This window comes from Elaeis guineensis, chromosome 7, assembly GCF_000442705.2.
Source record: "Elaeis guineensis isolate ETL-2024a chromosome 7, EG11, whole genome shotgun sequence".
Classification (NCBI taxonomy): Eukaryota; Viridiplantae; Streptophyta; class Magnoliopsida; order Arecales; family Arecaceae; genus Elaeis; species Elaeis guineensis.
The window spans coordinates 2,600,300-2,622,426 of record NC_025999.2 but is presented as its reverse complement, the minus strand read 5'-3'; the positions used below and the strand labels follow the sequence as shown (position 1 = coordinate 2,622,426).

The following is a 22,127-nucleotide window of genomic DNA, read 5'->3' as shown; positions in this document are numbered from 1 at the left end:
CTGCAGACAGACTTCGTCCGGACTCCTGCGGGAGCCGGACTCTGCCCACGACCCCAACTGCAAGTAGACTTCGTCCGGACTTCTACGGGTGCCGGACCTCGCTACCGACTCCAACCAAGCTCCGACCGACAAGTCTGGACCCCCTGACAGGCTGTATTAACATCCATGATTCTGCTCCACTCCCTGCGGCGGACCCTACGCGACCCCATTACTCCCTGACAGGCTGTATTAACGGCCATGATTCTGCTCCACTCCCTGCGGCGGATCCTGTGCGATTCCACCACCCCCAGATGAGTCGCGACAGCGGACGCCGCTCCACTCCCCGTAACTGATCCCGCGTGGCAAGCCACGGCAATAGCCACGACCCTGCTCCACTACTCTCCGTAATAAATTCCTCCTGACTCTGGGCGGCCCACTACCAGACGGTTACAGGCGTCGCTATCAATCTGTTGCCCTCTCCGTCTATAAAAGGAAAACCCCAGATACGTTATTCGATAAGCTCTCATCTTTCATCTAAAAACTCTGCTAAATTCTCCGTTCGAGCACTCCATTCTTGTTGAGGCAGAGAACTGACTTGAGCGTCGGAGGATCTTGCCGGAGCAACCCCACCTCCGATTTAGACTTCCTTTGCAGGTCCCGACGGCGACCGCGACTTCCTCGACTCCAGCTTCTCCGGCGCAAGTGGATTTTTGCACCAACAAAAATAATTATTATTTTTGATCTAATTATGCAAGAACATCTTAAACGTATTCAAAATAATGAATTCAATATCATTATCTTAGTCATGAAATTCAAGATGAGTTAGTAATTGCATTAGCATCCAATATAAAAAAATTAATAATTAAAATAATTAAAGAAGTAAAATATTATTCAATTATACTTGATTGTACTCCAGATGCAAGTCACAAAGAATAAATGTCTTTGATCATACGATATGTGAATATTTCAAAAAGATCAATAATAATAGAAGAATACTTTTTAAAATTTTTAAAAGTGAATAATACATCGGGTTTAGGTCTTTTTAATGAATTATAATCTATTGTAAAAACTCTTGATTTAAATATTGATAATATAAGAGGATAAAGATACGACAATGGATCTAATATGAAAGAAAAAAACTAAAAAATATAAAAAAATTATTAAAAATAAATTCTAGAATATTTTATACACCATGTGCTTGTCATAGTCTTAACTTAATACTTTGTGATATGGCTTCATCTTGTAGTAAAGCTAAAAATTTTTTTGGTGTGATACAACGTATATATAATGCATTTGATGGTTCTACAAAGAGATGAAAAATTTTACTTGATAATGTACCTAATTTAATATTAAAGCTGTTGCGGCCAACTCCCTGCCGCTTGTCACTAGTGATGAGCACCTGCAAAACAACGTCCTCATGGATCAGAGTTGTGTCCAACAGAGATCCTCCGATACTTAAGTCAGATAGGGAATTGATGAACAGCAGATTTATGAATGTCGAGAGTAGCAGAGCTCTGGCTCAAATATGTCTTACCAATGCTGTTCACTTATCCTCCTTTTATAGATGATTCTGATATAATTGTCGAGCACGTGGTTCCGCTTTTTATGGTGCTAAATTATCAGATCATAATTGTGGAGTTAGTGGATTGTTAATTCTCACTAATTGTCGTAACACGTAGTTGATAACCATTCATAACGGTTATAGTATGTTGAGCAGATTGACCGACTATACGTTGGTAGTGTTGATATGTCAGTAGAAGGTCTGAGTGACCATCGGCTAGTAGTTCTAATGTACCGACAGTCATGGATCGAAGATTATTCAAGTCATCCATTGTTGATCGGTAGTAGCCGAATGTCGGTCAGTCTGCGACAATAAGTCTGTATGATTTGTCCAGTCAGTCGAAGAATAGTCAGAGTTGTATGTTCGATCGGTCAACCTTTGTTGAGTCGAAATCGATGTCGGTTGACTTGAGTCAGGGGTTGATTGACTTACCCCAATAGTTGCCCTCCACTCTCAAGTCTAAGATGATTCGCCATGTACCATCACGTGGTTTTGCCACATTGGACGAAGGGAGTTATTTTGTGTCATATCGAACCCCGATTTGGCTGCTAGTTTTTTCGAGATATGAGCATCGATTGTTTTATCATTTCCATGAGTACAGAACCATCATTAGACTATCATATTGACAAGACGATTCGGTATCGGATGTCAGTGTCATATGTCATTTTGGGAAGACAATTCAACGCCGGACGATATGATTCTGACAAGTAGATCCTTACCACACGTTCGAATGTCATTGGGTCGGAGCTGTTCACATGGATAGTGAAGACGTGGCTCGATCTGGAGTAGGTGCATCGAACCGTCTGATCAATGGTTGGCTCAGATGCCACCACGTGTCAATATCTGGTGAGATCTTGATTTGAGTGCTTCAATTCTGACCATTGAGAGATCCTATATATATAAGGTCACTTTCAGCCAACTTTTTACTTTTCATTTATCTTCTTTGCTGCAGAAGCTCTGCCTGAGAATTGTCCCAGCATCTGAAGACTTCTTTTCCTTGTCTTCTTCTTCTTTTTGATTCTCAGGTCAAGTCCCTGTCTTTTTGAGTTATCCTTTTTTAATTTTCTTTTCTCCAATGGCTCGGGGTTCCTCTTCCCGAGATGGTCAATCGAAGAATCCGACTGACGACTCTCCGTCGGGCCCGGAAGTGGAGGCTTTTTCACTTTCAGGACCGAACGTCAATCGGTTCTGGGAGCAATTTCAACTCTTTGCCCTTGGTGCCAATAGTCGGGTGAACACCCCTCCTTCGGTCCAAATGGCTTTTTATATCGAAGATCTTCGAATGGATCTTCGATTTTTGATTTCAAAGTTCGTCCGAAATATTTTGGACTACTATGGTCTTTGTCCTACCCAGCTGGTACCAAATTTGGTCCGGCTAATAATCAATTTTACTCTGTTGTGATGGTTACTGCCGATCGAACCTCGTCCTTTCCTTTTCTGTGTTTTCTTTGTCCTCTGACCTCATCCGAAAGCCAAGGGTTGGTGGTTCTTCAACCCTCGAAAAGGTCTTTCTTTCATTACCGGTCTTCCATCATCCATTCATATATGGAAGAACCAGTTTTTTTTTGCTTCTTCCTCTCTTCCTTGGGGCTTTCCTTCTCGCTGGGGCAATCCAAAAATCGGCCCCAACGATAACAGTTGGGTGGAGATCGGCGATCAGGAGGACTTCCATCGGCTGAAGGATATGACGGTCCCACTACAGAAGGAACTTATGACCGAACAAGCTCTCTATGATACCGACCTCAGGTAGTGTTGTGATATAAGGAGGACTTTTTTAGTCGCACATCGATTATGAGTCAAGAGGGAATATGGCTTATATGGATTGGAACCTTCTCTCCCAATATGAGGTGCCTTTTAAAGGACAAAATCATGAGGCTCTAAATGATCAAGATCCATTGAAGCCTAAAGGCCCATTGAAGCCTAAAGGCCCAAAAGTCTAAAGATAGTCATAAGTCAAAGCGGACAATACCTCATGTTTGCGGAGGTGGAAACATAAGCCAACCATCTGAGCCATTCGACCTCTTGATCCATGACCACAACATTGGTGCCGTCTATTGGAATGCCTCCTATCCACACATACTCCCTCTTGACTGAGGGGCTGTGTTATGGTGTAGAGAGAGCTTCTTTAGTCTCACATCGGTTATGAGTCAAGAGAGAATATAGCTTATATGGATTGCAACATTCTCTTCCAACGTGAGGCACCTTTTAAAGGACAAAACCGTGAGGCTCTAAATGATCAAGGTCCACTGAAGTCTAAAGACCCACTGAAGCCTAAAGATGGTCACGAGTCAAAGCAGACAATACCTCACGTATGCGAAGGCGGAAGCATAAGCCAACTATCTGAGCAATTCGACCTCTTGACTCATGATTACAACAAAAGCCATTGTCATAAATATATTGGAAAAGTCGTATTGAGAGTGTCAAAGCAATAAGATTTCAAATTCTACGAGTAAAAAAAGCTTTATATCAATTAGCTAAAATTTATGAGAATCCAAAAACAAAGAATGAAACTGAATCTTTAGCAACACACGAGTTTAAAAATTTTAAATTTTTATTAAAAATAATCATTTAATATAATATATTATTTACTATTAATTTAATTAATAAAAATTTACAATCTAAGGATATGCATATAGATATTGCCATTGATAAGTTAAAAAGATTAGTTTTATTTTTTAAAAAATATAAAAAAACTGATTTTACTTCTGCCATAATTTCTACTAAAAAAATTATAAATGAGATGAAAATTGATCTTTTATTTCATATAAAATATCAAGTAAAAAAAATAATTTGATAAAAATATTAATATAGATATTGAACAATCATCAAAAAAAATTATTTAAAATTAATTATTTTTTATATTTAACAGATCAAGCTATCTTTTCATTGAAATATAGATTTGAACAATTTTAATTATATAAAAATATTTTTAAATTTTTATTTGATTTCAAAATATTAATTTTATTAGATGAAAAAAATTTGAAAAAATCTTATCTTAATCTCCATAATATTTTAACAAATGATAATCATTATGATCTTAATGAAATTTATTTATTTTTAAAATTAAAAATTTTAAAAATAATTATACTAAAAAAAATACTGCTATAGATATACATACTTATATTAATAAAATAAATTGTTATCCAAATGTATCAATTACATATAGAATATTATTGATCATACCTGTCACTGTTGTCTCTGCTGAAAAAAATTTCTCAAGATTAAAATTATTAAAATCATATTTACGACCAATGATATTACAAGAAAGATTAAATAATTTAACTATGCCATCTATGAGAAAAAATTATTATCAAATATTGATTACAAAAAAATTATAAAAAATTTTGTATTACAAAATACACATAGATTAATTTTTCAAAAATAATTAATATTTAAAATATATTAATTTTTAATAAAAAATTAATTTTCTTCATTTGACCTCAAGTTTTAAAAATGTCAGGACCGTCTAGAGGCATTTGCAAACACATTGCCCAGTTTCAGCATCAAACGGAGACAAACACCTGGGTGACACACAGCAGACGGTTATCAGCCTCTTTTTTCTCCACCAACCATCTGTAGCACTTGGAAGTTACATCAATTAGGTGGCAGGCAACACAGTGAAGCCCTTTGTAACCTCAAACTCCACCCAAACACCACGCCACCATCAAACGCCCCCTCTCCCTTCTTTTCTTCGCTTCCTGCTTTTTGACCACTTACCAGAGATTCTAAGGTCCACAGAAGAGACAGACCAGACCCGGAAGCGCGTCTAGAAGCCAAGACCGCCTCCTAAGAGTTGTACACAATGTTCCTGCTACCGATTTCATAGTGATATACAGTATGGGAACGAAGACCAGAGCAACTTAATTTATTAACTGCAAGAAAAAAAGGAAAGAAAAAAAAAAGAAGCATTCACAGCAGACATCATTTAGTTAAATCACTATCAGGAACCTCCTAAAAATGATCACAAATTTCCTTTTGACAACACGAAAATATTTGAGGACAAGAACTAGCGGTCACCAAACTGCCCAAATGTCTTGCTATTGTTTTATTGTTTCCTGTGTAACATATGATGATGATGCAAGCTTTCATCTATATAAAAAAAACAAAAAGAATGATTCTAATTTACAGGGGATGCCGGGGCTCATTCTTCACAAGCTTCTGTGTACTGGGATGTTGATTGCTTTATTGAATGCCACCAAGGCCAACTGGGAATCATAATTCGAAAAAAAACTGGTGATGAAACCACAGCTGCCAAAATAGCCAAAACAATTGTATGGTAGACCATATGTGTTGTCTCATATTTAAAGGAAAGAATCAAGAGCCTATACAGAGCTGAATGCATCATTGCTGATGGACTTGGGAGGGGAAAGGCCATCGGCTTGCCCCATATAGTATCCAAGAGAACTGCAAATCAAGATAAGCAATCACCATGTAACACAACCAAAGAAATATAGGGAGGATATTTTTATTTAATCATGTAGCACTTCATCAGTCCAGACATATAAGATAATATTCTGCTTCAGATAAAAAAACACGGATCCTATCCGCAAAACCACACTAAATATGTTTGTTGCAGCAAGGTTGACAAAAATGGATTACATAAGGTTCAAAAGGGGAGTTTCAAAATGTTGGACAAATCAAATATCGTTTCAAACTTTGCTATCTAGGTGTTGAATTAAAATTCTTTAAAGCTGAAACTGATTACCATCTTGCATATGAAGTCTCTCATCAATTCATTCCACCAAAAATGGATAAAGCAAGAGACTATATAATATCAATCTTAGACTTCAGCATAACTATTCCATTACTCTAGAAAATCTCCCCCTCTTCCCTCCTAAAATTAATTTGTCTATAATGCTCAGGCAACCTCATGCAAGAAAATGGGAAAACCAAATCGATTCTCTAATTGAACATCTGACGGTATAATTCATCCAATAATACTTGCATAACTTTCATTTGAGATCGCTTATTCACCAACACCATGCACAAAAAGATGGCAATTTTTTTTGAATCATACAGTTTCATCAAAATAGCCACGATGTGCTGGCAACCAAAACCTCTGATACACCAGAATCTCTTTGAATCTCGTTTTTGAGTTTAACCGTGAATTTAAAGATTTGGTGTTCCCTATTATCACAGTCAATCTTGCTCCTGCTTCAGATGCTTTAGATTGTCACTAGCAAAAAAATATTGATTTTGGCAAACATTTATCACAATCCTCTTTCCCTTGAAATCCTTTATTAACCAACAGCATGCAAAAGAAGATTGAAACTTGATTTGAACCATACTGTTTCATCAAAATAATCCCCATGTATTGGCAGCCAGAACCTTTGACACACTAGAATTTCTTTAAATCTCAATTTTGCACTCACTATTGCATCAACAAGGATACGAGAATCAGATTTAGATGCATATCCAAATGTTTGACTCGGCAAAGAGGAAAAAATGAGATACAGGATTACATATGATAAATTATTACCTTTTAAGGTTAGAAAAACAAACATTAAGATATTTTTGTTAAGGACAATCAATGTGTGTGTTTCTAATTTAAACTTCCTAATTAACTCAAAGATATTAGGAAAACAACATTTTGCAAAGTCATTTAGTATCTACATCCTTTGCCAATCACTAAAGAGAATGAATACCCACTTCTAGCATGATAATAGGGAGCTAAACTCATTTTCTGAAGAGTTTAACTCTCCACCAATCTTTAGAAGTGACAACCACAGCAAGGTTTCAGATCCCAACAGGACATCCTGTAAGACAACAGGATGGGGTACCATTCCATGTGTTGGGACAGAACCATCCCGCCAGCATCCCGATCAGAATATCTTCCATCCCAAGTGTTGGGACGGGATAGGGACGGCGACGCATCCTATTCCAAGGGAAAACCGGAATGGCCCCATCCCATGAGATTTAAAACCTTAAACCACAGAACTTCAAAAATATTCGAGTATATGATAAGTATATCAAACATGAATTTCTAGAGCTGGATGCACATGTCCAGGTAACATAGTTCATACTTATGAAGCGCTTCCTTACTGAAATCTTCTAAAGGCCTTCGTGTTCCTCATTATCTGTGTCAAACTTGCTCCCGCTTCAGGTAATTTAGATTGTCGCTAGCAAAAAAACAAAAAAGAAACTTCAGCAAACAATTTTTTGCAAGCCCCTTTCCCTTTAAAAAGTTTACCCATCATATGACTGCAATGCTCTAAGATATACACATGCACAACAAATACAAACTTCTTATAGTTGTCTCCAAATACCATCTTGATATCGGCAGACCTCTTTATCCTTTTCCAAATAAGTTTTATCTCAACATCATATCATCAAAAAAACCATACACAACCAGAGCAACAATCATTCTTAGACATTTCCAATGCTACTTATAAATAATCATGCTGATAATCATAGAAACCAACATCAATAGCTTATTCAACACTCATTTCTGCTTCACTCATCAGACCACATAATCAGAACCATTTTTTTAAATTCTTGCTAAGACCACTTTCATCATGCATCTCATAATTCAAAAGCATCATAATTGTATGATCAATCAATCTCTCCCCATTCCATAAGTTACTTCTGAAGTCCCATCAATGCATTTAACTACAGATTCTACTTCAGGTTTATAGACAGTCATATATCCAAAAGTTTGATACAGTCCCCATTACAGCTTAACATTGGTATGCACATGATTAGTTTCTTATTAATGTCTTTAGTTTCTATTTTATGTCATCAGAGTATAAAGCACGAAACAATCAAGCACAAATCACTACATCAGTCAAGGTGCAAGGACATATTTGAAAGATAAGTCTACAAATAATCCTTTGTTCAAGACATGTTGCATGTGAGAAACAACTTTTTAAAGTAACAACACAGCATAAGGATAAGCTTAAATATGCCACTACATCAGCATAGATAAAACAAACATGAAACTTCATCTATCACAATGATTAGAGCAGCCTTTCAACATAACACTATTTAAGTAAACAATAGTAAGAATGACGTATCCCTCACTTACTGATGACATTGCTTTCAGATGAAACTAGCAAGTAATGCATGCAATGCAACCCAATATATCAAAAATCCAAGCCGTAAGGTAGGTTGCCTCATAAGCAGCCTTTCACCTGATACCCTGGTAGATTAACAAGGAAAACCGTTTGTTTAGGAACATCTTCAAGAAAATCATCTCAAAATGAAGGACATGTAAAAAAAATATACGCACCATATTCCATCAATCCTGTCTGCTATAGGCCGAGTGGTTCTTGGAACAAAGCGAGACATAGTAAGTGACTTGAAGCCATGTGCTTCAGTGGGGAACAATAGACAAAATTAATGTTAATAACATTTTTATCACTAAACTGAGAAATAAATCTAGCATTGAAAAAAGTGAAATAACAGGATCAGAGAACTAAAGTCACCTTTATCATCGTCCTCATCAACTAACATATTATTATCATTTTCTGTATCTATAGCTATGGCTATTTGGTCACTATTGACTTTGCGCCCACTGCGGACATGCGTAACAACCGCACCTGAGCTTACTTTGTTTTTCTGCACCAAAAGGGGGAAAAAGAAATCAAACAATCATTAAAACTAAAAGCAGATTATAACTGAGGCATGCAAACCAACACAAAAGGAATATTTGTTTTGTCCCTCCATGCCTCTGATTTTACTACACAAAAAGTACTACTTTATTATTAAAATGTAAAACAATGCAAGGAACAAGAATATGACACTTTAAAGTGGAAATAATTCAACATTCTACTAAATGAAAAAAAGACAAGCTGGACCGTGCAATTAATAAGTTATATATGTAAACTTACCATTTGATCAATCTCTAGAGACCGTGGGGAGTTCACACTAGAAGACTGACCAGAATTTCTTTGTACAAGCTCCATTTGTGTTTCTTTCTCATGTAAAGAATTCTCGAGAACTTCAGATTTGCATGATAATTCTTCCACTCTAGCCCTTTCAACTTGTAACAGAGCATCTTTACTTTTAACTGTTACTCGTAGATCATCTAATTCAGTCATAACAGACAAAATTTTCTTGTCCAAAATATCAGTGTAAATTTGAATTTGTCTGAACTCCTGATCATCAATATCTATGTGTTGCACCCCAAAACGTCCCACTACCATATCAAACCATTTTAACAACTTGCATATTTCAGATGAGTACTTCTTGTTAGTCTCCTGTGAGGCCAGAAAATCATTGGTATACCTAGTTATCTCCTGACGCAAGAATGAGATCTCTGAATCCTGCCCTTGCAATTGAGACTGAAGATTTTCCACCTCTGCAAGAAGGCTCTCTGACAGGTTATGCAACTCATCAAACTTGCTGACAGTCACTGAAAGCTTTGCCACCACCTTCGCTCGAGAAGCTTCAAGACTCTCCAGTGCGAGGTTCTTTTCTTCAATTATATTCTCCAGTTCCGTGTTCTTTCTTTCCATGTCCTCCATTTGTGTCTCTTCCTCATCAAGCGCTTGCATGAGGGCTTCAATTTCTGAATTGGAAGGGGGACAAAACCCTCTAAGATCAATAAAGAGACTTCACATATATTACCTCAAGCACATGAATTACATTATTCAAATTCTTGATTTTTAAAAAGAAAATGAAAATTCTGAAAGAAACATACTGCGAGTAAGTTACCTTGATCTTTAGCAGTCAACGCATCAGTTAAAGATTTAATTTTCCCTTGTACCTCATGTAATGAATCCTCCAAATCTTTTACCTCATGTACTCTTAGCTCCAATAATTTGTTATCCTTCTCCAGCACTTCAACCTGCTTCTCTAAATTATGAATTTTTGTTTTCGCAGAATCAAGATCTGATGAGGATCGCCTTGTAGCAGCTTCAGCATCCCTTATCTGAGATACAAGCTCTTCACAGATTCTATTCATTTGGATATCCTTTTCCTGTAGTTCTTTCTGCAAATCCAATATGGTGGCCTTCAGTTCCCTTTGGTTACCCCCTGCCATCGCATTTACGATGCTTGTGCCCTTGACAGCTGATAATAACTTATCAGCCATCGATCTGATGCAGTCATCTGTGAAGGAATATGTATATCCATCAGGATGCTCTTGCTTATTGGTGTAACTTGGTAATTTCAAGACTCTACCAGTTTTTTCTAAGGCATGCTCCCCAGAAGGTAGGCTATTTTCAACTATTTGGACTTTTCCATTCTCAATCTCAGTGATTGAACTGCTACATGCTTCATAAAGCAGAGACAGATTTCTAGACATTGAACAAATCTGATTCTCCTTTTCCTTGATCACCAGCTCAAGATCATTTAAATCTCTCTTCAGAGAATCTGAACCTTCCCTCTGAGAAGCTAATTTTCTCTGTACAGTCTCCATGATTTGCAACAGGAGTGTGGCTTGTTGGTCGACTGACAATGAGTGCTTGTGAATATTTCCTTTCAACTCATCACATTGCCTTAAGCATTCAAACACACTATGACTAGTGATAGCAAAATGTTCAGCTATTGAACAGTCATCCAATTGTTCTTGCATCCTAGGATCTGACAGAGCATTGATGGCATTGAACTTCTCCTGAAAAAGCAATCCGTTGATTGAGTTAAAGAAAGTGGAACAAAAGATGGAACCAATATCAAGAATCAATATTTTCCGCAGAAAGTGATGTCACTTCTAAAAAAAGAAATCCATTGCAAGTTTTGATGAGAAACTATAGAACAAGAATAGTGATGTCTAGTGCATACAGAATACAAAGATCATTCTCTAAGGACTCATTATGTAGGATGAAGCAACCTGAGTCCAAGTCAACTAAACCATTAATGTGAACAAAGGAGTGTGACAAGAACAGGAGATTGCAGGAAAGTGATGTCACTTCTAAAAAAAGAAATCCATTGCAAGTTTTGATGAGAAACTATAGAACAAGAATAGTGATGTCTAGTGCATACAGAATACAAAGATCATTCTCTAAGGACTCATTATGTAGGATGAAGCAACCTGAGTCCAAGTCAACTAAACCATTAATGTGAACAAAGGAGTGTGACAAGAACAGGAGATTGCAGGTCTAAGTCTTTCTAGTGTGCCGCAAGTTCATGATTCATGCAAATATCAGAAAATCAGTATATTGTGGGTTTATGAATAAATATACGGTATATACCAACAATGGCCTGGTGCGGAAAAATCTGATCAGAGAACAGATTATATACTACATCTTGCTTACTATCAAAAAGTGAAATAATTGAAAGTAAAACTGTTATAAGTTAATATCATTTTGGGACAACGCTTGAATTATTCATCCTAGCGGGTGCATGCATGCTTATAAATAAGAATATACAATATGTATGATGTAAGTATGTATGTATTGTGCGTCTGTAAACCATCTAACTTAATCCCATACTGGCAACCCATACAGCATGAACACAGACAAGATATAGATATGACATGTTACATGCATGCCGATATGGTAAATATTGAAAATGTAGGATACGATATGGCTAGAATATGTGCATACATGCAATATCAAAAAGCATCCATAAATCATAATAAGCTATCAATAAAGCATAGTCCATGCTTCATATTATACTTTCAACATCACAAATTCCAGAATTGGCCATTCACTCTTAAAAGGTTAACATTCATCAAAAGAAAGAGAAAGAAAAAGCCCTCCCACTCATCCCCTCAGGCATCATGTAGGTATGTTGAGCATATCAAAGAACTAACCAGAATGCTCTTTTAATTTTGAAAAATAGGACAATTAGAATAAGTATTAAAGGCATATCTTTGATGTATCAGATGAATATTGATTTCTAATACATATACAATATGAACGAGGAATGCAAATCGAAGTGCCCATGCTTCCCAGCAAGTAAGCAGTTTCTTCTTCCACAATCTCCCGTCTATTAAATCTTTCCTGCATATTTTGCTTTTGCTAAAATTGTTCAAGTGCAACACTATTTACTACTATAACAAAAAACCATACAATGGATTTGTCCAATGGTATCATCCATACAAAAACAAGGAAATAGGTGCAAATAGTGCAAGGTAATCTTAGCCATATTAATCATGCAAGTACATAATCTTTGTCTCCTCATTCTAATATATTCCTAGTATTGCTAACCAAGGTTTGAAAAACTAAATGCATTATGCAACAAGCCATATAGCCCTTGTATTGCGGTAGGTACCACATGCCATACTGCCCCACAACAACAGACAATGAGTATGTAATCTTATTGCTAGGGCTGAAACCATATCAAGTACCAGAATATCCATATCCATATTTGTTTCGTCGATATTATTTGGATGCAAAAATTCATATCCATACTTATTTTAAATAGATATGGATATAATTCGGATACTGGAAGTATGGATATAATTACGGATATAAGTTGGATAATTGAACTTTATGACTACAAAATCAAATATATTACTAAATAAATGATAAATTAAGTTAATACCATGTTTATATAGTTGTATATGTTTCTTAAAAATTAATAAATGCTATATAAAATTATATAGGCTACAGATAGATTCAGATATTCGGATGCAGATCGGATAGTTGTCTATCCATTTTCATATCCATTTTTCTTTGACGGATATGGATACGTAATGGATATTAATCGAATCCTCAAATTTCTGTCCATATCTGGATGGATTTGGATACGAAAATGGATCCGGATGGATATTGTCCATACCACTTTCACCCCTACTTATTACAGTATGGCTAACCAAGGTTTGAAAAAAAACTAAATCTTACTGCAGTATGAAACAGTCCATACTGCCCTGTACCATGATAGGTGCTGTGTGCCGTCCTGCCCCACATCAACAGACCATTCATAGATATGGGGGCATAGCACAGCATGCACAGTGTTGATAAGTGATCGGTATGCTCCAGTACCATAGTTTTCAAACCTCAAAAGCTAACCAACCCTGTATTACATTTTCACCCCACAAATTTGTATTATAGACGATATACAGATCACTTCACCAAACCTTGATCGTACAGTCCGAAGTCATAGAGTGACCTCAATGGCCTATAAAATAATCTTCTGTAGGTACTGCACGACAAGCAAGGAAGGATAATGCAATGTTTCAAATTTGAATGGCTGTCACCCTTGTCTAACCGATTATATGAAGCTTATCAACCATGGAACAACTTGTAAATATCCTTGCATTTCACAGTAGTAGAGATGTCATGGGCAATCATGCAAATGCTCAAGTCGCTACATAAGGGCCCATGTAGAGATAAAATATTATATATTTCACTAATAAAAGCTTAAATTATATTGACACATGATTGGTAAAACTGTACTTTGTAGCATAAAAACAACACTAGAAATATAACATCTGAAAAAACAAACTTCGATCAATTTGGCACCTTAGGATATCATAAAATTGATTTAAAATAGCCATCTCTCATGCTCACATCCATGTGTCATGACAAGCTAGGACTTGCTCTAATCAAACATGGGTTTTTCTGGGACTGCAAGAGTTTTCTTCACCTTTGCACTTCATCATCCTCTTCATTACCACCTTCTACACCATGAATTTACCATCCCTTTCTCCTATGAGACTCTCAACCTAAAGTTAGAGCATTCAAGGTCAGAGAAATTATTGGTTGCTAGTGGCTACTCAGGACACATATAGGCAGTACCAGCAAGAGTCTTGCCCACAGTTGTATCTTTGTTTGCATAATTCAGCAGAAAAGACCGGCACAGAAGACTATGCTGCCCAATAAATCGCCAAGATAAACATGATTTTTGTTAAACGTAGAGTTGAAGAGGGATCATTAATATTCCTCTCACAAGAGAGAAAAAATATAGATTTGTGCAAGGATATGTCAACACCATGATTCCAACTTTAGTCTCGAGTTTAAATTAAAACAAGTAAAATGCTAAAAATTATCAATGAAATATATAAACTGACATAGAAAGAGGAAGAAGAGCATTAAAATCTAGTAAAAGTATGCATTTAATATAGAAATTACAACTGGCACTAAAAATACCTCGTTTACTGGATTACTTGACAGCAGGCTGCTAGATGACAGAACAGGAAGGTCAGCCAAATTAGCACAATTCATCTGTTTCTCAATGGAATCCATAAAGTTCTCCAAACTGCAGAAGAGGTTCATATCTCTGGTAAACACATTAGCAAGAAGACTTGAAAATTCAAAGCAAATATTCCTTAGTTGGCCAATGCCCGACTTCAGCTCTAGCAAATTGTCAAGTTGTTTCTTTCTTTCCTCTGAATTAAATAGAATTAATTGTTCCAGGCGATTAAGAGCATCAATTCTTGCAGCCTCTGCAATTTCTTTCTGTCTAGAACACTCTGTAATAGTGGCTTCTGCCTTTGCCAGTTCCTCCACAAGCATGTCAGCTCTCTCCTGAACTTCATTCAACTCAGCTAGAAGAAGCTCAGAAGCTTGTTTGGATTTCTTGGCTTCATTCTCTGAAGAAACTAGTGCTGAACGCAAATCATGACTGAGTCTCCCAATTTCTTCCATCTTCTGTACTGGATCAGTTACATTAATTTCACAACCAACATCAATGCCATGCAAAGCAGTTAAAAATCCATGAAAGGTCTTGCCGTGGTCTTGCAAACTTTGCTCCATTTCTGTCAGCCGATTCATTAATAATGATTTCTCAGACTCTAGGGCTTCTACCTGCTGGTTATGCTCAGTCTTCAAGTTATCCATCACAACATTCATCTCTTCAATTGCTTGTTTCAGGCTATCTCTTTGTTGTACCAGTGCCTTGCCTTTTCTAACAGCAACATTTAACTTCTCTCTCACAGAGGCCGACTTTTGCTCCTCCTGAGTTAGCTGTTCTTGCAAAGCATCCCTCTGTTTACTTGTTGCATCTAATTCCAACAACAAAGATTGATACTTCTCCATGTAAACAGTCTTCTCCTCCTGCAATAAGTTGATCTGTTTACTTATTTCCTCAACTTCCAACATCACAGAATGGCACTTCTCCATGGCTTCATCTCTTTCCTTCTTAACTGAAACCAGATTACAGCAAGCCTCATCAAGCTCTAACCTCAGATTCACCAGTTCCTGATCTTTGCCATCCAGAGCATTTGTTGATGCGTTTGTATCAGGAGACAAATTGCTTTCCTCTGAAACAAATTCCTTCTCACTAACTTTGTGCACAGATTTCTCTAAAGCTAGGTCTGCATATTTATCTATAAGCTCCCTCAACAATCCTTCCAAACATTCAGTAACAGTACCAGCAGAGAGAGCCTCAGACCTATCACTATCTGGCAATGCATTGCTAACCAAATCAAATAATTTCCAGATATCATTTTCAGTATCATGATAATCGTTGTTCTCAATCTTCCCAGCCAATTTTTCCTGCAAGCTAGCTAGTTCTTTTCGCAAATTATCTCTTTCAATCTCATCATGAACAGCTTTCTCCGAGAGTCCGAGATATTCAAACCTGAGCTTTTCCAAACTCTCTGAAAAGAAATCTTTCTCAGATTTAATAGCTACAACCTCTGCACTGAGTTCAGATATTTTTTTGTGCGACTCTTCCAAGTCAACTATGAGCATATCAGAAGAGTCTTCAAGGTTCTCTATCTTCAGTTGCAATGCATCTCTTTCATGTTGGACCTCAAAAAGTGCATTCCCTAACCATTCAATCTTATCTTCTGGCTCCAATGTCCTGAACTGTGGAGGCATATCAATTCTGTCCAAAGCTTCTTCCCATTTCTGCACAAGGCTATTTCTCTCCATCAGGGATTGTTCCAGCATATCATTGTGCTCAGCCAAACCATAAAACCTTCTCTGAATCTCCTCATATTTGTTTTCTAATTCATCATATCCAGGATTTGAACTTGCCTGTAGGTCATCTTTCCCAGTATCTGCAATGGAATGAGAGCCCCCTGCAGATCTCCTTTGATCCCATTCAGTAATAGAAAAAGGGGCATTCCCAGCAACCATTCTGGATAGGAACTCGATTTTCTCTACTATATCTTTAGAATGGAAGTCCTCTGGCAAATCCAGATCTTCCAAAACTTCTTCAATCCTCTGAAGAACAGAATCTTTAAAAAGAAAGGAGTCTCTTAATGCAGTAGTAGAATTGCGGATGTAAGAGAGTTCAGATTCTAGAGCTTTAATACGATCTGCTTCTGAATAAGACTTCAGCTTTGCCTCAGCTTCCATGAGCAAGTCTTCTTTTGATTGTAATTCCTGTGAGCACTTTTCAAGCTCACTTGACTTCTCCATGAGAGACTGCTTAAGACTGTCTCGCTGCACAATTAAACCTTTGCCTTTCGCAACAGCAATACTGAGTTTCTCTCTAACAGAGGAAAGTCTCTGCTCTGACTGCTCAAGTTCAGATACTTTCAAATACAACTCAGAACGAGATGCTTCCAGACCTTCCTCCGTCTTATGCAGGCTCTCCTTGAGGATTTGATTTTCAGTTTCCTGTTGAAGATTTAAGGCACTTAAGGAGTCCAATTTTTCCTGTAACTCATGCAACTTAGGCATGAATTCTTGACTGAGCAATGTAAGCAAGGGCAATGACCAGTTGTCAGATGAAATTTCTGGTATGATGTTAACTTCCTCTAAGTATTTCTTGGACAAGTTAATCTGCTTGATTGCCTCTTCATATTTCTGAAGATGGAAATCAACCAACACCTCTAATTGTTGTAATACAGACTTGCTCAAGTCATTCGCCTTGTTGTCAGACCTTGCAATAACTTTGTTAATTTCAGCCAGCCCATGGAAGGTATTTAGATCTTTAGTCAGTTCATGGCCATCCAACTTCTTGGCTAGAGCAAGACATCTTCTGTTCACTTCATCAAGAACTTCATTTTTACTCATCAAAATCATTTCAAGCTCATCTTTAGCATAACACAAGTCATCCAACTTTTTATCCAAAGCACTACATCTCTTGCTCAGCCCCTCAATTTCTTCATTTTTGCTCAATAACCCTGATTCTAGCTCCTTAGTTTTAGATAAGTGGAGAACCCGCTCATCCAGCAATTTCTGCAGATACTCGATAAGTAGTTCGTGCCTTTTTGGTAGAAGTTCTAGCACTTCCTCAGCATTAACATCCATCTCAGATTCATCAACACTTGGACACAACTTCTGTAGGCTGTTGTACATTTTATGCATCTGCCGAATTGCCAAGTCGTTCATTCCTTGGACATCATTATACAGTTTATCCAATTCCATGTATGAAGTATGGAGTGTCTCATGGTTCAGACGAGCAGCATTTAGTTTTTCATGCAGGCTCTCGATTGATCTTATGGCAGCATCAACTGAAGCCGAGACATAGGAGCCAATCTCTAAGTTATCTGCAAACAGCAGTCCAGTAGATGAGTTAAGCTTTTCAAGTCCCTCCAAAATCATGGCTTTAATAGAGTTCCTGTCAATCACATCCTTCTGCAATGACTGTATTTCACTTAAGAGCCTCTCTTTCTTATCAGTAACAAGATCAGAAGTTTGCAGTCCAGCAGATGGGAAAATCTTTTCAAATGCCTCAAAAATCCCCTTAACAGATTCTCTTTCATGCTGCAGAACAGACACCCTGTCATTCACTTCCTCCTGCAACAACTTCACTTCACTTAAAAGCCTCTCTTCCCCATCACTAGCACATCGCTGAATTTCATTAAACTGATTCTGTAGATCATCTATTCTGATTATATACTTGGACAGCTTCTGAACAATCTCAACAATCTTTGCCTGAAGGACACTATTTTGTTGCCTTTGGGCTTCACACTCTATCTCATACTTTTGAAAGATCTCCCTGCTATTATATTCTCCCATTATATGTACTTCAGCCTTTCTGACATCCAATTCCACCTGCTTTAATGTATCTCTAAAGAGGCCCAGCTGCTCCATCGCTAGTGTATATAAATCATCTGATTGCCCTCCCTCGGTCAATGACACCTTGTCTGATGCATTATCAGTATGATGGGATTTTGACTCAAAGGCTTGAATAAGTTTCGATACTCCAGGTGCTGGGGCTCTGCCACCTGCCCTAATTAAGGACACAGAATAGGAATGCATCCCTTGAATTGATTTTTCGAGATTTTGTAATATGCTTTTGGCCTCTTCCAAGCGCCCCTTCAGTACTCCCAATGCAACAGAACTGCCAGAACCTTCCTCATCAACCTGCTGAAGCCCTACTGAATTCCTCACACTGCTCCCAGAATCTTCAACTGCATTATCAGTAGCTCTGCATTCCACATGACAATTGTTTTCTTGATCTCTAGCTTGTTGGGCTTGGAAGAGCCCAACATCAAACTCCTTTATCTTAGCTTTGTGTATATCTAAACTGCTAGACAGATAAATGTTTTCCTCAGTAAGTTGGTCAAAGAAAACCCCCGTTTCCCTTAGGTTGCACTCAAGTTGCTTTTGCTTATCCAGTGCAACAAGCAACCTCTCTTTTTGTTCAGACAACTCAGAATTAAGTCGCATATTCTCACTAGACAAGAGCTGTTTCTCCTCCTCAAGGATTTTTCTTGGATCCATTTCTGAACTGATGCTTGCAGTTAAGTTCATGTTTTCATTTTGTAAAGCTTCCACTAAACCCCTGCAGTTAGCTAAGTCTGCTGAAACAAGTACCAACTCTTTTTGTGATTGTTCAAGTTTGTTCTGCAACTCAGAGGCCCTGCTACTGAGGCACTCAATTTCCCCTCTTGTGGAGATAAACCTGATCTCAAGTTCCTCCTTTGCAATAGTCATAGCCTGGAGATCAGATCGACACTGAGCTAGCTCCTCGCTAGCCAATGCCTTGCTTTCCTGAGCTTCTTTCACTAACCCCAAGAGTTTGGACACTTCATCAGAAGACTGCTGGTGAAAATCTGCAGTCAACACAGTCTGTTCATCTAATTGCATCTGGAGAAAATCCCTTGCAACAATTGTTAAGTAAAGGTGCCTTCTAATACTATCCAACTCATTGGCAAAGCTCCCTTCCTGCAGAACTCTTTTCAGCATATACCACATCCCTGTGGAAAAAACTGGATCTGTCGACTTAGATAGGAAAAGAGGATCATCTTCTTTAAATCCCTCAACCTTTTCTGCAGGTGCAATGGCCCCTTCTTGAAGTAACCCTGCTGATTCACTCTCAGCCTCAACAACCTCTCCAATATAAGGTTGACATATACCACTTTCCGCATTAATACCTACTTCCCCTCTGGCATCAGCTATAGCTGAGCTTTCTTCCCTTGTAGTGTCAGAAGTAACATGAGATGGAGATGGCATATCAGCATTTTCTTCAAGTGAACTAGTCCTGTCAGAAGTAAGTTGTGATAGCATTTCCAAACTTTCTTCCCTTTTAGGAATCTTTAGAAGCTCATCACAAATTTTTGTTCCCATCTCTTGAATTATGTCAACAGGAATGGAAATCCCATTTGCTTCTTGAGGCCTCCCAAGTGGTAGACTTTCAAGGGCAACAGTTTCTTCCTTCACCCCATATGTCTCTGCATCATGATCCTCCTTTCCATTTTGTATCCCCGAGAATCTTGTTTCCAATCTCCCACTAGAATTCGTCCGACCATCTTCTCCCTCAATTCTTTCTTCAGTTGCAGCAGACATTCTGTCCACCTCTTGAGCCGCTTCAACTCCCAAACTGGGTTCTGCAGCAATGGGATCCTCCTTCGACCTGTCAGTGTCCGGGACCACAAAAACAGTACTTCCCCCAGCCTGGTCTCTTCTGTCCTTCACCATCAACATCCCAATGCCTGAGCTCTCACCATTGCATTGCTCCAATCCAGAATTTTTAGCTTCCTGCATTGCCCCTACCTAGCAACAAATGAGAATAGAATTACACATCAAACCTGCAACTATGTTTTCCCCAATCCGACCCCTCAGAAGCCATCGAGAGAAAAAAGGAGATTAAAAAGAGATTAAATCACAAAATGAAGTCCTTTACCTGATGGTGTACCATAACGGCAGATCTCGAGCCGCCATCATCAATGGAGACGTCAACTGGAACCTCTTCGGAATCTACCTGCTCTTTCTGAACTCCTGCATCACTCTCTCCAACAGAGGGCACAGGTGGTAAATCCACATATCGGACCGCCACTAACGGATCCGATCGATTAGCAGTCCTCGCCTCAGCATGAACAACCGAAGTAGACTCTAGCTCAGGCTCCGGCCCCTTCACCAGATCATCAGCATCGATGGCTGAAGTAGGCTCTGGCTCAGGCACCTTTGTTGGTTCATCAGCGTCGACAGCCAAACTGGAATCAGGCTCGGGCACCTTTGCCGTTTCGTCAGCGTCAATGCCTGAAGTAGGCAAGGGCTCGGACACTGTCACTGATTCATGGGTATATACAACTTTAGTATCCTCCGGCTCTGGCTCTGGCTCGGTAACCTTTGTCAGTTCATCGGCGTCGGCGTCCTTCCCAGGCCTGCTCGCCTTGTTCAAGGATTTCGCATGGCTACCCCCGCCCTTGTGATCCTTCTTCTGTCTAAATTGCTGGAGCTAATATCCCCCCAAAAAGAAAAAAAATCAAAATAATCAATAAAATATCCAAAAAGATTGGTTTTTTATAACCCATGAGATCTCATACAGTGCACATCCATGTCCTGACGTCACCGCAAAAATCTAATGCGACAATACAACGAAGAAAGAAGCGGAAGGGAGAAGAGCGAACACCTTTTTTCGGCCGGCGGCTAGGAGATCTGTCCGGTTTTTGGTCTTATCCATCGGATCGGCGACCGCCCGATCAATGATCGCAGAATCAACGGAGTTCCAGCGGCATCGATCGCCCAATTCTTCTCCAGCAGCTGCGGCGGCAACAAGAAGATGATGAATATGGAGAGGCAAAACCCTAGACCAATCGAAGAACTTCGTGGAAGGAAAATACGAAACCTAATTTCCAAGGAAAAATAGAAAAGAATAATCGGAGATCGGAAGAAGAAAGAATCCAACGAACCTGGATTCGAATTCGAACAGAGAGAGATTTAGAGAGTCCAGAGGGGAGGGGAGGGAAGGAGGAATGGAGTTTTTTTTTTTTTTTTTGGCCTTCTGCTTTTATTTCCTCTTCGTCTTCTTGACGCAGTTTGGTGGGTCGCGTCGAGGTGTCAGTTGCCTCCCATTTGATGAGAGAGAACGAGGGGGTTTTATTTATGGGTTTTGCTTCCTTGGAAAAATTAAAATAATTCATAGCTGTCGATGTATAAGCTGTCGAGTTAAGCCGGGATGCATTTGATCCTGATCTGATCTAATTTCGTATTCGAGCCATGATTTTGATTCTAACCCTACCTATTAATTGATCGGATGCGGTCAAATCGGATCCATATAAGGGATTTAAAATCCAAGGGATCATTTAGGTTGGATCGGACTCAAGTATGGCTTGGACTCAAGTATGGCTTAGACTCAACCCCAAATGTTCAGATCTTGGATCTCGCGTGGGAGCAGATCAGATTTATAATTTTTGAATCAAACATTTTGCTATTTTTTATAATTATAATATAATAATTTAATATATATATATATATATATATATATATATATAAATAGAGGCGTTTCAATGGAGAGGTCTCCATCCGCCACGCGACAACAATATAGGGATAAAAACAATCTGTTTCACTGCCCCTTTCTTCCTTCCTTCCTCTCGTCTTCTCTCGCTGTTATCTTCACCCCACTCTCCTCACCC

At 38.4% G+C, this 22,127-nt stretch overlaps 1 protein-coding gene across 2 annotated transcripts; it reads right to left on the bottom strand.

The window, feature by feature from the left end:
* Positions 1–5,804: 5,804 nt before the first annotated feature.
* On the bottom strand, positions 5,805–21,545 carry LOC105049322 (uncharacterized). 2 transcript variants are annotated; one of them, XR_832784.4, is made up of 11 exons: positions 21,405–21,545; positions 21,125–21,255; positions 20,396–20,950; positions 14,518–20,265; positions 10,196–11,096; positions 9,370–10,049; positions 8,965–9,097; positions 8,769–8,850; positions 8,565–8,678; positions 7,564–7,659; positions 5,805–5,944 (listed from the first exon to the last, which is right to left on the bottom strand). XR_832784.4 is itself a non-coding variant. In XM_010928944.4 (10 exons), exons 2-9 carry the CDS (start codon positions 21,173–21,175, stop codon positions 8,579–8,581), a joined length of 8,250 nt encoding a protein of 2,749 aa, XP_010927246.2. In that variant the 5' UTR covers positions 21,176–21,255; positions 21,405–21,545; the 3' UTR covers positions 5,805–5,944; positions 8,565–8,578. The 2 variants fall into 2 exon arrangements, 1 of the variants encoding a protein (XP_010927246.2); XM_010928944.4 differs by lacking the exon at positions 7,564–7,659.
* Positions 21,546–22,127: the final 582 nt, after the last annotated feature.